Source organism: Bactrocera neohumeralis, unplaced genomic scaffold (genome assembly GCF_024586455.1).
Source record: "Bactrocera neohumeralis isolate Rockhampton unplaced genomic scaffold, APGP_CSIRO_Bneo_wtdbg2-racon-allhic-juicebox.fasta_v2 cluster09, whole genome shotgun sequence".
Lineage (NCBI taxonomy): Eukaryota > Metazoa > Arthropoda > Insecta > Diptera > Tephritidae > Bactrocera > Bactrocera neohumeralis.
This window is the reverse complement of record NW_026089622.1, coordinates 5,205,446-5,222,279: the sequence shown is the minus strand read 5'-3', so window position 1 is coordinate 5,222,279 and position 16,834 is coordinate 5,205,446. Positions and strand designations below refer to the sequence as shown.

The 16,834-nt window shown below is 32.0% G+C and overlaps 1 protein-coding gene and 1 long non-coding RNA gene across 2 annotated transcripts; both read left to right on the top strand.

Moving 5' to 3' along the window:
- The first annotated feature begins 934 nt into the window (after nt 1-934).
- On the top strand, nt 935-2,700 carry LOC126763899 (39S ribosomal protein L37, mitochondrial). Its single transcript, XM_050481664.1, has 6 exons — nt 935-1,117; nt 1,173-1,358; nt 1,416-1,739; nt 1,791-2,071; nt 2,134-2,300; nt 2,378-2,700. The coding sequence occupies exons 2-6, from the start codon at nt 1,177-1,179 to the stop codon at nt 2,630-2,632; spliced, it is 1,209 nt and encodes a 402-aa protein (XP_050337621.1). The 5' UTR covers nt 935-1,117; nt 1,173-1,176; the 3' UTR covers nt 2,633-2,700.
- Nucleotides 2,701-4,626: 1,926 nt separating this feature from the next.
- Nucleotides 4,627-7,685, top strand: LOC126764014 (uncharacterized). Its single transcript, XR_007667774.1, has 2 exons — nt 4,627-5,078; nt 7,196-7,685. It is a non-coding gene; the product is annotated as an uncharacterized LOC126764014 (long non-coding RNA).
- The last annotated feature ends 9,149 nt before the right edge of the window (nt 7,686-16,834 follow it).

Here is a 16,834-nt window from a genome sequence, read left to right as displayed (position 1 = left end):
TAAGTGCTCTAGTTGCTTTGGACAGCGTTAAGTCCAAATGCCAACTCCATGGTAGTGATGAGTCTAAAGTGAGGCCAAGGAATTTTACCTCTTTCGACATTTCCACCTCTGTGCCTCCTAATGTTAGGGCCCTCAGGCCCGGAAGAGATCTCCGCCTAGTGAATGGGACTACGGTAGTTTTTGCTGGGTTAATGTTTAGCCCTGCCGTGTTGCACCATCCTTTCGCCAGGTTTAAGCCCCTTTGGACAATGTCACAGAGAGTGTTTTCAAATCTGCCTCTCGCCATTATGACGATGTCATCCGCGTACCCTTGACAGGGGATTCCATTGCGAGCTACTCAAGGAGTTCGTCTACTACCAAGGAGATACGCAGCTGTGTTATCCAACATCGGTCGTACGACGAAATACTATTTGCCTAAACCTTGTTTTATATTATACAATGAATTAATTAATTTTTGATGTAAAATCCTCAATACTGCTATTATTAATCACAGCTGAAATTTTCATTTATAAAATTTTTTTTATTTATTTAAAGATGGACTTTATCTTATTCTTTAAAGAAATCTTATTTCTTTTAAGCTTGAATATGAGCGAATTAAATACAGTAATAATAACCCATAATAAAAATCAATTACACGATTTTTTTGTTTCATTTGAATTATGGGTTATGCCACTGCTATTATTTCGAACACAGTTGTATATAAATTTTCTTGTTCTAGAGAACCTCCTCAATCTGTGCATACCCCTTTTACCACCGAATTCGGGGTATGATATTCTAAAATTTACCTTCAGTAGAACTATACATATGTATGTATATATTATAAAACCCAAACCAGAGCATGCTTCTAAATTCCGCCCGAACCCAATTACAAGCACGCAAAGCTATTACCAACGAAAGCGATGTCGAATTACCTAATAGAGAACTTTTATTTTTGACGACAAAAGTGCTCGTGTGAGAACGGATGCTATGCTTGTTATCGAATGTTTGTGTGAATTTTCATAGCTTGTTCTTTTTACTGTTCCTAGATGCAATTTTTGGTGAATTTTTATTAAAATCTATATCTTAGTCCTAATTGTAGCAGTTGCACTTAGTGATAGAACAAATTATTGAGTGGAAGGTAATTTTACCCAATGAGAGCCGTTTAAGTAGTTACACTATAAAATTTCATTTAGAAAAATGCGGTTAACCAACAAATTATGCGCCCAACATCTAGGATGGACTTTCAAAAAACATTGGTTAGTTCAAGGGAAAAGAATACCAGGTGACACAGGAGCTGTTGAAGAAGTGATAAAGAATGGTGTTAAGTTACAAAGTGTTACTGATTTAACGAAATCTGAGGGGCATAACCAGCGAGAAAGGTAGTAATTTATGTAGAAAAAAATTACTGGTCTAATAAAGTATGTGTTTAATGACAGAAAATATATTGGCGAGGAGGTTATTAATCTCAATTGGAACACAAAGCCGAGCTACTTATTTGGTGACAATAACATATTACTTAAGGGTATTCAGCAAGCTGTAGTGCTTACAAATACTATTGAAGAACAAAGTTTGCCGGGTTGTATACAGGATTCTTTAGAAAGAGTTCAAATAACTGGATTGTGCGAGCGCAGTATAAAAGAAGCAATTATGGCTTCAAATATATTTTCAGCAGATCAAGAAAAGTTGCCCAAAACAAGGGATAATGTCCGTGTTGGATATAATCTCCGCCGAGAGTATGGTATACCAAACGAAAGAAAAATGTAGACAATAACTATGTCACATAGGAATATGCTAACGTTATATTTTTACAGTACGATATTGTTAAATAAATTGATAACCGAATGCGAGAAGATTGCGGGCCGCAACATAAATTTCCAACGGCGCATAATTGACCAGGTCAATTTTAATTTTACTTTGCCTAGAAATGAGGAAACGTTACTCTTTCGGGTGAAAGCAGAGAAGTTCATTACATCAAGTCGAGCTTTGGCATCCATTAAAGGAAAATTCGATTCAGAATTACCAAATATATATCCCCTAAAAAGCACAATATCAATGCCAAAAGAGCATTTATATTCAAATAAAACAATTAGTCGTAAGAATTTTTAAGTTATATTATTAATTAATTTGAATAAATTTTAGGGTTTATCGTTTCAGCTTTTAGTCGCGACATAAATTTTCATCCTCATACAATATTCGTATATTTTGATAATGACAAAGTGGCAAACCTTCATGACGTCCCTGTAAACTTATCTCAATTTCAAAGTCGCAACATGCTTAAAGCATTTGCAGTAGCTGCAGCACGCGCTAAACAACTTTATGGTGTAATTTATACATACATATATGCGTATACATAATCCTAATATATATATACTTATATATATTTCTTTTTTTATATTAGAATTCTGACGTCGAGAAATTGACTAGGCCCATAGTTGTGCAAAGTATACAGACTGATGGCCGCACGTTTCACTTTGGTGTATTTCAACTAAATGACTTACGTTCCGATGACTTGGGAGGAGCTAAGAATTATTGGTTTCACTCATCCAATCTTGATCTTTTTGAAAAATGCGAATACGTTTCTGGAAGGCCCAAATTAATAGGATTTAATAAGGATGTTTTGCGATATCTGTACGCATTTTATATAAATTCTTAACCTTAATGATTCTAAACACTTTTGATTAAATAAAAACATAATTTAGTAACAGACAGATTAAACTTAAATTGCGTTGATGTATTTTATGGGCTTAGAAACTGAAGAAACGGCGTTAGTAAGGTCACTAGAAATGACAATAGAATAGACTTTCGCGCAAATTAATACTAAATACGGGTTTAACTGGGTGCTAAGTAACAACCATTTAAGTAGGAAATATTGTACTCAGGGGTGTTGTGGAATCTGATAGTTGTCGGAGTCAGAACTTTTTTTAAGTCTTTAAAGTTACTTCACCGCTTGAGATACAATTTTACAAGGGATGAAGATTAACTTGGCCAGCTTTAAAGCTATAACGCCATCGCCAATTCAATATTATATAGTATTGTGTGAATCAATTTTATAAACTTAATTGTATGTCATTTAAGTAATTAATAAAAGTTATGCATGCCGCAGAGTTGCCATTTCGATAACATTCGACTATGGAGGAGTTGTTGATAAGTAAAGGATATCTGGATCTTATATTTGTGAATTTGTTACAAAGGAAGAGTATGTGATTTGTGTCTTCTGTTGTGTTATAGCCTTGACAGACGGCAGCGTTAATCTGGATTAACTGCGCACTTAATCAGGTCCAAAATTGTAGGTGACAGACGGCAGCTATGCGACTTTGAAACTCTCATAAACAGCTCATTGTCCTTTTTATAATATTTTCAATGAAAATTGATAGAAGATAAACATTACGGTTGTTAGCCGACCAATTTTTACCAAACCATTTTTTATTATAAAAGCATATCAACACATTATTTTTAAAACTGCATCATAACATAGAAGTTTTATTGATATTATATTGAGAATTTGATAAACAGCTGTCAGGGTTGCTTGTATTTCATTCACAATAGATGAAAATTGGCCATTTTTAACAATGTTGCCAACGAAAATCTCACAAACTCCCTAAAATTTTGAGAGTTATTTTTGGATTCAGCAACATCCTGAATTAATCCCGAAAAATGCAATTAATCTGGTTTAACGCTGCCGTCTGTCAATGCTATTACATATTTCGCAGTTAGAATTATTAAAAATATTCATTTTAGCCAATGTGGCTTTAGAAAATGTGTGATTTGTTAGTATTCTGTTTATTTGTTTAATTTTCATAGGTTCTATTCTATTTTTGTTGTTGTGGAACCATGGCTTATTGATTAAATTTGGAAATATGCTACCATAATCTTTTCCTTTATATAAAATTTTTTTTTGTATTCTTGTTCCCATTCGTTTTTTATTTTGTTAAATAGTTCTTTTGTTGCATCTTTGATTGACCACGGTATTCTTAGTAGTTCTCCATCTTGTGTGGCATTTTTGGCTGCATTGTCTGCTTTTTCATTTAATTGGATATTGCTATGTGAGGGTATATGATGAATTTCTATTGCTTGGATTGAAGACATATTTATAGATTCTATTATTTCTTGGGCAATAAAATTGTTGTTTTCGGAATCTTTTAATACTATGATACTGCTTAAGCTGTCCGTCAAAATGGTTATTTTTGTAAATTGTTGGTCAATTGAAAATTCTATAGCTTTTTGTATTGCTAATACAGTAGTTCTGCTGTCATGGAAGCAGTCTTTTTGTTACAGTAGAAAGATTTAGAAGTATTTGACTTTTCATGGATAAAAGCTTCGCTTGTTTTATTGTCTTTAATAGACCCATCTATAAATAATATTTCGTATTGATTTGCTTCTAATTGTTAAATTTTTCCTCTGTATATATTGTTTATTATTGATTGGTTTGCTTCTTTTTTATTGTTTACTACGCCTTCAAAGAAGTTATCGTTTATTCGTATTTTATTAGTATTGATTGGGTTTTTATGTGCTGGTGCGATGTTGAAAAAAATTATTTTGTATTTTTCATATACTTTGAAATAGCTAGATTGCTTAACAAGATTATTGGCTAGCAATATTTTCTTTGTTGGTACGTTGTACGCAATACATTTAATTATTTCTTTGGCTGTTGCCATCTCTAGCCTATATTTAGGTGGCAGCTCTGCGGCCATATGATAAATTACATGTGTCGGAGTAGATCTAATTAATCTCAAACATCTTCTGAGGTTAGAACTGCAGCAAGTTCACAATTTCTGTAAGGCGGATTTCGAAATATTGGAAAAAGATGATGCGGCGTATTCCATGTTAGCGCGTGCAAAGGCTTTGTAGAGTTGCAAAGCTTTAGTTGGTGTTATTCCAAATTTGCAGCCACTCAGAATGTTGAGGAATCGACATGTGTTGTTTGTTTTGTCCACTATTTGTTTAATATGTTGTGTGCACGCCAGAGAAGGTTCAACTACGGACAAGCGTGTGAACTGTCAAGAGCTAACAGAATCCTATTAGTGGATTTCACCACTTTTTGAACAAAGCTGAGTATTGAATGAAAATTATGCTCAGAAATATACATTGCTATTACAGACGTATGTTGCTCTTTTGCTTATATTTTTATACGTTAATACCCGAGACGGACATGGAACAATACCATAGTAAAGGTATCATGGTATTCTGTTTACTACGTTGGTGACACACACGGCAATGTAGTAAACTGAAATACTACCTTTGTTTCATAGGCATTAAATATTTCAAAAAAAAATGTAAACAATAAATATGTAGATGTGTGTTATGGAGAAAATAAGTATAACTATTTCAAATACTGTAAAGTTAATCTATTTCCATCGCAAAAAAGCAATTTGGTTAATGTTTCTCTAAAGTCCTCACATAAAATGAGGCATTTCCTGCTTTTCTAGAAGAAAAATTGTGAAAAATGTTTTGTTTTGCAATTCAATAATTATTTTTTTAAGTCATTTTGACAGAATATTTCGAAGAGCTTTTGTGTAAAAGCTTTTAGCAAAGTTTGTTACCTGTTTTTTAGCTGTGTTTATACAAATACCACAATGAAACATCGTAGTATTGTTACCAGCAAAATACTACATTGCTCATATAGTATTTTGCTAGTATTTGGTAACACACATATGGTATTTGTACCATATATGGTATTGTTACTACATGTCTGTCTCGGGTATTACATGCAATCATATCAATTGATATGAATATCATTTTGCGAATTTTTGTGAATTCATGCAAAATTGATAACATTATTATTTAATTATATCCTAAAAACATAATATATTACAATAATGATATGTGTACATTTGTAAGTATGTAAATCATACCTCTTATCATTTAAAACTTTCTGACGCATCTATCCTGCAGATATGTATGTATGTATGTATGCAACTACAAATCAATTTCAAATCAAGATATTATCATTTATCAGAAATATAAAAAGCGCGCGCTTCTCTATACTTACGTACAAACATATGTATGTTAGTATGTGCGTATGGCATTCTCACACAAATAATATATACGTACGCATGTAAATCAAAAAATACAAACATTCTTCTGGAAAAAAAACAATAGTCTCAAAAATCATCATACATACTTACAATATGAGTACACATGTAAATATGTACGTCTGACATTCCCACACAAACAATGCATACACAACATACATATGTACATACTCACATGCGTTCACATGTGGATACGTCACCCGCAAAAATTAAAAATATTGTTTTACAAAACCAACAATCGTTTGAAAAAGCATCAGAAACCAATATGGCAGCCAAATTGCCGACGTCAAAATTTAAAGTAAATTACCCAACAACAAAATTTTCATTCATGAACGCAAACGTACATCTCCCCGAGCATGCCTTCCCAACAAGCGTCTTTTCGCGACGATTTCAAAAACTAAAAATCATAAATTGAATATATTTCTGAAATGTATGAGAAGGAAAAAGTGTCAACCCCGCAATTATAAGTATTAAAAAATATTAAAATAAAATAGACAACATAGTTTATTTGTCGATTTTCAATTCAAGAAATGTTTCAAAGAAAATATTCAATATTCCTCTGATTCATGTGTACAGTCAATCCCGGCTAAGTAGTACTCCGCTTAAATGGAAATCAAATCCCTCCCTCATCACTCTTAACAGCCTATATTAAATCTTGCTGCATCTCACGGATTGTTTTTTGAAACATATAGAAATTATTGTTTTAAGTACGACTCGTTTAAGTATTCGCGGTCGCTTATGTACCATATTATATTTTTATTTTTAACAAACCACAAAATTCTATATCTTTGAATGTGGCACATAACCAGTATTGACTGTATTTGTCAAGGAATGTGAAAAATATTTTGCTAAATATTGGTGAAATCCGCTTATAGAAAAAAGTACCCCTACTTTTGCGGTGAAATCCACTAATAGAAGAGTACCCCTCCAAAAAATGAAATATCGTAAGTTTGCCAACGCGGTGAACCTTCTCTATATTAAACGTTCTCTGTGCACGCATTGTTGACGCTCACATATCTACATAGGTATTTAATGTTTCGCACTTGGTCAAGTTGAATATTATTTATATGAATATCTATTTGTGTGTTACGTTGGTTGAAATATATACTTTTGGTTTTATTAAGGTTTATTTTTAAGTTGATTTTGTTGCATTCAGTGATGAATTCTTTTATTTTTTCTTTCAGAACATTTTGAGTTTGGTCCCGTTTCTTATGATAACATACAAGAAAAAAATCATCGGCAAACTGGAATAGTTTACAATTTTCATCTATTATTGAGTGTAATTGTGCAGGGTATAGATTAAAAAGTGTTGGGCTTAAGCCACTGCCTTGTGTTAAACCATTATTAGTGATAACTTTTTGATGATCTAGTTTGAAATATCTTCGTTTTAAAAATGAAATAATCCACTCTGTGGCACGATTCCGATTACTTTGGCGGCGGGGTAAAAAAAACGAATTTCCATATAAATGGGGTATGTGCGGATAGGGTAGCTTCTCCAGAGGAGGAATATCCAAAAATAATGTAAAAATAACTAATATTTTTTGAAATATTCACGTTTAAAAATTCAAAAATATGCACTAAGAAAACATGTTAATTCTCTATGTTTCTCTAAATTTTTTCACATTTTCCTCTTGTTATATTTAAATATACACTTTAAAGATTGAAATAAGTTCACATTTCACTTTTATTTTGTAATATTTTAACTATATTTATTAATTTAAAAATCACTTAGAACACTCATCGTTGCAAAGGCTAGATTGTTTACAATTATGAGGAAAACGAGCGTTGCCACATCTCAAACACCAAATTTGTAGGATTCTTAACGATTTTTCTTTGTTTGTTCTTTTGCGTGATTCTTTTTTCTATATTAATTATAATAAAAAATACTTTCCAACAGTTTTCAAGTTATAATATTGAGTTGTGTAAACTTGTTCCATATACACATGTATATATACATATGTATACATATATACTATACATATGTATGTATATGTATAATATGCGATTTATGTTTAATAAAAATAAAGAAGTAAAAATCTATAATAATATTGTAAAATTTATATCATATCGGGGTGACTGAAATACTTTCGCGTAGTACTCCTTTTGCGTTGGCGGCCTTCGGCCGCGCTTTAAAAAAATAACCCTGGTCGAGCAAATACCCGGGGTGACTGAAATACTTTCGCGTAGTACTCCTTTCTGCGTTGGCGGCCTTCGGCCGCGCTTTAAAAAAATAACCCTGGTCGAGCAAATACCCGGGGTGACTGAAATACTTTCGCGAAGTACTTTCGCTTTAAAAAAAATAACCCTGGTCGAGCGAATACCCGGGGTCACTTTCTGCGTTAAAATCTGCGTTAAAATAAAAAAAATATATTGAGTTTCCTTATAAAGTGGTTATATTTTTTGGTTATCTTGCACTAATATTCAAACAAAGTTTAAGTTTTCATTATAAAATGGTTAAATATTATCATATAATATTATTATATAATATTAGTATATAATATTACATATTTGTTTATTAAATTAAATAAAGAACATATCCATATGAATGGATAGAGGAATTTTTGGGAAAAAAGGCATTTCAGCGAATTTCCTTATTATCACATGGCAGCGCTCCATTTCGTCGTAATTTTAGCACACACATGATGTTCACTACGAGTGTAAAATGTAATTTTTAAAATAAAGATTTCTTCGGTAAAAAAACTGTTAAAAGTGTAAAATGTGGATTTATTAAAAAGTTTATAGTTTAAATTAATTAATTTGAAGTGAAAAATGTGAGTAAAGTGTGTTTAATGCGGTAAAATAGCTTGTTGAAATGCTCGAATTTTGGGAATTTTTGAACTTTAAGGTCGAATATCTCGTAAACTAAGCGTTTGCGGTACCTATAACCCTATATATTTTTTAATCAGGAGGACTTCCTCTTTCCAACGGTACCTTCAAATCGCGGCGCCAAAGAAATCGGAATTGTGCCCACTCTGTTACTTTAGCATTAATTTGAGTTGTAGATAGTATATCTTTTAAGATGTCCACATCCACAGAATCATATGCTTTTCCACGTCGATACATGTAGCCATTACTTGGTATTTTTGTTTTCTAAGTAAAGCAGTTGTGTTGATCAGATCATTAATACATTGTGCAGTAGAGTGGTGTTTTCGGAAACCATAAGATCTTGCGGGTAATAAATTATTGTGATTTATTTTGTTTTCTACATGTATTTTTAAGATGCCTTCAATAATTTTTGCTAGTACTGAAAGTAAACATATTGGTCTATAATTGTAAATGTTTGTTGTATCATATCCTTTTTTGGGAATCGGGGATGATTTTAATCTCTCTCCAGTGTTCTGGTATTTTTCCTCTTAACCAAATGTTTTTTAATAGGTTAAATAATTTTACTTTTTCTTCATAGGATAAATCAAATATCATATTGTATGAGGTGTTGTCTGGTCCTTTGGCTGATTTCATATTTCTAGTATGTAAAAATTGTAAAAAGTTGTCTATATTCATTTCTTCTATTGATTCTTCTCTGTTGTTGATATAATTGATTGTGGGATTTCGTGTAGTTTTCCTAGCAATGAATTCTAAATATTTTATTTTGTCTTGATTATTCCAGGAGTTGTTAATTTGTTTTTCACATTGATATTTCTTTAAATTTTTAATTTTAGCCCACATTTCTTTACTATTGTTATTGATATTTCATCTATAGTTTTTTGAAAATTAATCTTTTTCTGTTCTAATATATGGTCTGTAAGATTTTTTTCAGCTATTGACAGTCATTCGCAATTAACCAGTGTTTTGTATTGATTGTATTTCTTTCTTGCTGCGTTTCTTAATCTAAATAATCTTTATGATTCATTTGTCCACCAACGTTTTGGAATATATTTGTTATTGTTGCTGATATTTATTGTGTTTTTTTGTAATGTTTGTTCGATTGAGTTGTTGAATTCATCTAAACTGTCGCCTACTTTGAACTTGGACATATCAATTAACAAACGGTTCATTAAGATTTTCTTTGCTTTATGTTTGAGTTGAAAATTGTCAAATAAGGTTATTGTTATTGGTCTATGCGAAAACCAGTTTTTCCCACGAAAACATGTTTTCAATGTCGGTCCGAACATAGTATAAGAAATCAAATTATTTTATTATTTCGAATTAATTTATCTCTATTTCTATAGGGGAAAACGTAAGTATAAATGACAAAATGTCTCAATTATTAAGTTTTTGAAAAAAAATGCGGAAATTTATTTATTTTTTTTTTAGGTTTTTTTTTTGGGAGGGAAAGAAATAATTAATTAAGGCGAAATTTCTAGAGTTTGTAGTTATATATTTAAACATCATCCGCAAGTTTTTTTGATACGAAATCTTTTACATTTTGCCTTTGGGAAGCAATTGCCAGAAGCTTCTCGCATATGCATATGCTACGGCGGGAAGGATACAGGTCGCAATTTCCATCGGAAACAACAAATTCAAAGAGATTAATATTTTTTAATAACTATGTTCGGACCGACATTGAAAAAATTCTTGAAAACACCTTTGTGGGTTGTGGAATCTAAGTCGGACCAACAATGTGTGTTTTGGATGAGTTTTCACTGACAACTCAGAAATTTATTTGTTTGTATTTCTGTTTTTCCATTTTTCAATATCAATAGGGCGATTCTCTTGCTCTTGCAAGATTGCAGGATGACACAAAATGCAAAAATCCTACATATACTGAAATGTGCAAGGCTGATTCGGTCAATTTAGTGAGAATGACTATTATGAATTAGTGCACCTTCTGCACGCATTCTTAACAAAAAACTGTAACAAATCGTTATAATTTAAATAGAAGTTATAAAATCTATTTAAAACTTACCTTTCTCAACAATTTAACGACGAAATATACCTTTATGTAAAATGACAACTAAAACAGGGTCGCAATTATATTTTTACGTGTCATTGCACGAAAATAAACATGGGTTTTGGTCTAACAGCCCTTGCAAATATTTTTCTGCGTGTGTTTGTTGTTGTGCTGTTGCATTAGGTGGAAAAATCTGCAATTCGTGCACCGTGCAAGGGTTTTGCAAGAGCAAGAGAATACCCCTAATGTATTTTCGTTTGACAGATTTTACATGGACGAAAACATGTTTTCATTGTCGGTCCGAAGATAGTATTATGTTCAAGCTAATTAAGGAAAATTAAAAAAAAGTGTAAAATTCTAAAATTTTTTGAAATTACTAAAAGTGGTTTTTGATTAAAATATTTTTACTTTAAACATATGTTCATACTTTACTTTTCTTAGTTTTTTTTTAGTTTAAATAGAAGATAATTTAATGCCAAAGATAATAAACTTTGACCCAATCCCATATGACGTTTAGTTTTTTTCTATCGTGCCAACTACGACTGAAGAACCGAAAAATCGCGCGTTAAAGTTTTCGCTTTCTGCCCAAGCGCTCATAAGTATATCTGCTAGACGCTCGGTCACTATTGCCCTTCCAGCTTCGACAATATTTCGAATTCCCATCTATAATTTTGCCGAAATATTCTGAGATAATTTTTAAAGAGATTTAAGCAAAAAAAAATATTTTTTGAAGCTTTTAAAGAAGGTTTACAAAACGTAATAAACGTAATTTAACCCCAAATGTGAATTTATTCATTCGATAAATGTTATGTCTTAAAATCTTTCTTTAATTCAGAACTCATTAAAATCTTTAATAGGATTGCTTCCAAATGTATTCATTTGCAAGTTTTGTCACATTAGTAAACAGCTGATTCGAATATTGGTTTTGAGTATGTTCGAAAAGACGAAAATCCAATCAGATTCTGTGACACCATTGAAAATCAGAATTGGTTTGCAATTCTGACAGCTAAGCAATTCTGTCTTGGATTCCACAACACCCCTGAATAATATAATTAAATTTCAGTCGGACAGTCTGCATTCCATCACATTCTCAAATTAAAAAAAATAAAAGAACGAATTCTACAAGACGGGTAAACGTTAGTTAGCTGGTTATCAGTAATTAGTGCATTCGTTATCCGACAGGCTACTTTTGTTTTATCCTCGGGAAAAAGTAACTATTTCTCCTCATTCCCTACACTTCGGTGTGATTAGCTTACTCGCTCTCTCTCATTGATTTTGCGCAAATGCTACATATGTATATTTTCTTGCTCTAGTTGCAACTACATACCTTTACTTTATTTATTTGGTTAGCCATCTCTTATTGAAAATAATTTGTTTCGTTTTATTATGGTCATCTGCGGGTTAACGAAAACCGGTCGCTTGATGATTCATTGGTCACAGATAAATGGTGCAATGGTCATCCCGCCACCTGCTACGGTTTATTTGTTTGGTTAATCAAAGATTATCACTGCCTATCGTAAAAATCATCAATTTCCTTATAAATAAAAAAATTTAAATTTTTATTTTATCTATTAATTTAAATTTTTCTAAGTTTACATTTATATCATAACAGTTATATTTTTCCTTTCTATTGTTAAACATTTTCAGAATTTGTTTAGGTTTAGCTTCTAAATATTACCTTTTAGTATATATACATTACAAATTGAATTTCCCTTACAATTTTTACAAATTTTTAGTAATTGTTTTTATATATACTTTGGGCGTCAAAAATAAGTTAACAGTAATTATATCAATATTAAAGTGTTTATTACAACGCAGTCTTTAATAAAATAATAATAGGTTTGATTATAGAATTCAAGGCTTATATTATAAGAGTTTAACTTAGTAAATATCATAAAGAAAGTAAACAATATACTAGAATGTACATAGATTTTAACTTTACATAATACTGTTTACTGTTTTTGACGCGAAAAATCGTGAGTATTTTTAGTTTAAGTAAATTATTTTTGGCTACGTTTAGTTTTTATTTATTATTAATACCAAGTTACCATAGCAACAATACTTTAGTATAGGTATTCTATTTACTACGTTGGTGACACACATGGCAATGTGGTAAACTCAAATACTAGCTTTGTTCATAGGCATTAGATATTTCAAATAAATGTAAACAATAAATATGTTGTGTGTTATGGAGAAAATAATTTCGATTACTTAAAATACTCTAAAGGTATTCTATTTACATCGCAAAAAAGCGATTTGGTTAAAGTTTCTCTAAAATCCTCACATTAAATGAGGCATTTCCTGCTTTTCCGGAAGAAAAACTGTGAAAAATATTTTGTTTTCCATTTCATTAATTAATTTTTTAAGGCATTGACGGAATATTTCGAAGAGCTTTTGTGTAAAAGCTTTTAGCAAAGTTTGTTATCTTTTTTAGCTGTGTTTATTGAAATATCACAATGAAACATCATAGTATTGTTTTCAGCAAAATACTACATTGCTCATATGGTATGGTGACACAGATAAGGTATTTGTACAATATATGGCATTGTTACTACATGTCTGTCTCGGGTATTATAATATAAGCCTTGACCTCTATAATAAAACTATTAGATTTGCAGTTCCTTTATAATTACTACTTTCTGTCATTGTGAATATTCACAGTGAACAAATCAAAAATTACACTTTTATTACTTTTTCTATTACAACGAAATATGTACGTTTTCCTTTGAATTTAATATATATATATATACGAGTATATATATATATATATATATGTATATGTGGGAACAAGTGAAGATAATGTTGCTAGACGTCCAATAGCAGAAGAGATTTATTTCTTAAGTGCTGAACACATAGAGCGCGACAGACTGCAAACTACATCTGTCAAATATTAAAATACACACGTTCTTATGGACGCTGTTATTTTGACAGCTGCACGACTACACGACTGCAGGCCGACAGTTGTCGCTCTCGCTAACTTCAATTTAATCCTATATTTACCAACGACAGTAGAGTTGACAGTAGAATGGAAGATAGAGAGATGACGTAGAGTGGTGATGCCACTAATACGTACACATATGTAAAATGTAAAATTATTCACAGCTCTAACAAACTTGAAGTTATTTTACAAATAAAAGCATAAAATAGCCCTATTATATCATTTGTAATAACAATTAAAGCAAAAATATTTACCTATTTACTTATTTTTTGCATAAAAAATTTCACTTTGAACAAAATATTAAAATTTTATTGAAGTGAAAGGAATTAGTATGGCCACAAAAAAATTGTGTACATACAAAATGGACAACTGCGTTGTTTTGTATACATGCCGGCCATTGTGTTGTTGCTGCTTCTCACAAATGTACATGTGGTAAGATGCACAACGACGTTTTCAGTTCACTCCCGTGCTGCTGCTGCCTGTCGCGCTCTATGTGTTCAGCACTTCATTCGTTATAACTTAAGAGCTAGTAAGAATATAATCAAGAATGATAGAATACAAGATTACGACACTAGTTTACAGTTAGTTTTTTTCGGTTTAGCTCTTGACAATTCTTACAAAAACAAATACATTGTGCAACAATTTCGTGACGTCACACTTATGCGTTGAGACGAACAAGCATAGAAATGCATACAAATTGTAAACAGAAAAGTAAACACTTTTTGAAATTCCCAAAATAATATTAATTCATTCGTATTTGCAGGAAAATTTTCAGTGCAATGTTTAGAATATTGTTGCGAGAAAATATAATTAGTTTTAGGCACATCCACAATAAATAGAGTAGCATGTGTGGAAATTGTTCAAATGAAGAAAACCAGTGTAAGTGTACTGTTGTATTTATTTAAATTTTTAAGCATAAATATATTATTTTTTTAAAATGAAATGTGCAGTGGCTTGTTGTAATAATTATTATGCAATTAAAGGATCGAAAACGAGTTTTTTCAGTTTTCCGGCCGATTTAAAAGTTGCCAAAAAATTGGTGTTATTTTGCAAAAGAAATGATATATTTAATACTAAATTAATAATTTCACAATTCTTTTATCATAATTTCATACATCTGATACATCGGAACTTATAATATATGTATATATTTATATACAACACAAGAAACGTCTTCTCCATTTGAATCACAACTTAATAGACAATTTTATTATCAATAGGCCGATATATTTCTTTAGAAATGATTCAAATCTTTTCACTCAACAATATTCAATCGCTTCACTAAAACTTTTTATTAAAGTCGAAAGAATTAATAATATTTTGCGAATTTACAAAAGTGTTTACTTTTCTGTTTACAATTTGCAAGCCATTTGACAGTTTTTCACTCTTCTTCTTCTCAACACGTAACTAACACGTTTCATAATGGCGGTTGTCGTAATCTTGTATTCTATCATTCTTGGAATATAATAATAAAAGGAATGAAGGATTGAAAACATATGATAGCGTTGCCTTTAGGAGTTAGGTACAGTTGTATTTTAGGAGTGCTGCGCCGAAGATTAAATTAACGCCGTAATGATCCTTCGAGGTTGCCTCTATACTCCCCTCCTAGACACTCTGTGGAGTGGCGATGAAGGCAGATTTCAAACGATCTATTGAAACTTTAATAACGCTGTTGTTTACTTCCACTAACAAGTATTTGGGAAATCGTTGAATAAATTTGTATGGTCCTTTGTATGAAGGCGATAGCGATGGTCGCACCAGATCGTCTCGAATAAAAACTTGTTGGCAGGTTTTTAACCCGGAGTGAACGAATACTTTTTGTTTCGCGTGCCAAGCGGCGTCAACTGGTCGCAGATCTCGCATACATGAACGTAGTTGTTTGACCATATCAGCTTCGCTGTATGTGGGTTTGCTATCGATGAAAAATTCTGAAGGTAGTCGTAGGTACTCGCCATAAACTAGATCGGCTGGTGCTGCATCCAAGTTTTTTGTACGTGGATCGTAAGCCCAATAAAATAAGTGGTAAATATGAAGTCCACTGACTAGTAGGGTGGGTCGATTATGGACTTTTTTCTATTCGGGATTTCTAATAGTGCGGAAAAGTTGCCTTAGTACTTCCTGATTCCAATGCAACTTTTTATTTTGAGATCGGATTGCATCTTCAACCCCAACTCCGGCCTTGAAATTTCGGAAATTCGCCTAAAATCGTGAAATTGCCTACTTAGCGCTTGAAATACGCATCTCATGGCATTTACATGGAATTTACTAAATTTCCATACCTCTGCGGTGTCTCCCGACAGCCCTTTTATGAGTTCTTCGTTAGAAACTGAACAAAGAACAGGTGGAACAGTCAAGGTAATAGTCTTCCAGTTAATCATATCGTAATAATTATTAGCTTTGAAATTCAGCTTTGGTACTTTATTACATCTAACCCTTCCATTTACAGTGTCAGACTCTGCTTTTCTGGCTGCCAGAAGACGGTCAAGGGCCAACTTTCTGACTTCTATCCGTTCGTCAGTCATCATACTAAGGAGAATGTTTTCTGGAAGAGCAAAGAAAGCATTTTGTTGAATGGATGAATTGACAACCTTGCGCAGTTTAGCAGGTAAGTATCTCGACCTTTGAATTGCAGCATAAAGATGGCGCGAGCCATCTTTGATTGAACTGTTGAATCTTATTGAGAACCACAAAGGTGAGTAAACTGTAAGTATGTACTTGACCAAAATCTTTATTTCCTTTGTTGGTTTGTCAGTAGAAATGTATAATCTCAGAATTCTATTTGCACAGGTGAGCCAGCGAGATTTGCACATGTTACCTGGATGCATCGACGCTAAATCTGAGTAATATTGACCGGAAATAACAGCTTCTGATATTTTATAGAGATAAGCTTGGCCTGTGCTAAGTTGTGTCGGATTAATAACCTCAGAAGGATGGAAAACTTTCAAATTTGACAACAGGCAACTTTTCACAATCAGGGAGCAGTTTACCTATGTCGCCAGAGAAGTTCGTTGAAATGTAGAAAACAAACATCCCACTGTAATGGCCTACCTATTC

Excerpts from the sequence above, each read along its gene's own strand:
- LOC126763899 (XM_050481664.1), top strand. The coding sequence starts at position 1,177 with ATGCGGTTAACCAACAAATTATGCGCCCAACATCTAGGATGGACTTTC. Across the intron at positions 1,359-1,415 it reads GGGCATAACCAGCGAGAAAG|AAAATATATTGGCGAGGAGG; the intron begins GTAGTAATTTAT and ends GTTTAATGACAG. Across the intron at positions 2,301-2,377 it reads GCGCTAAACAACTTTATGGT|AATTCTGACGTCGAGAAATT; the intron begins GTAATTTATACA and ends TTTTTATATTAG.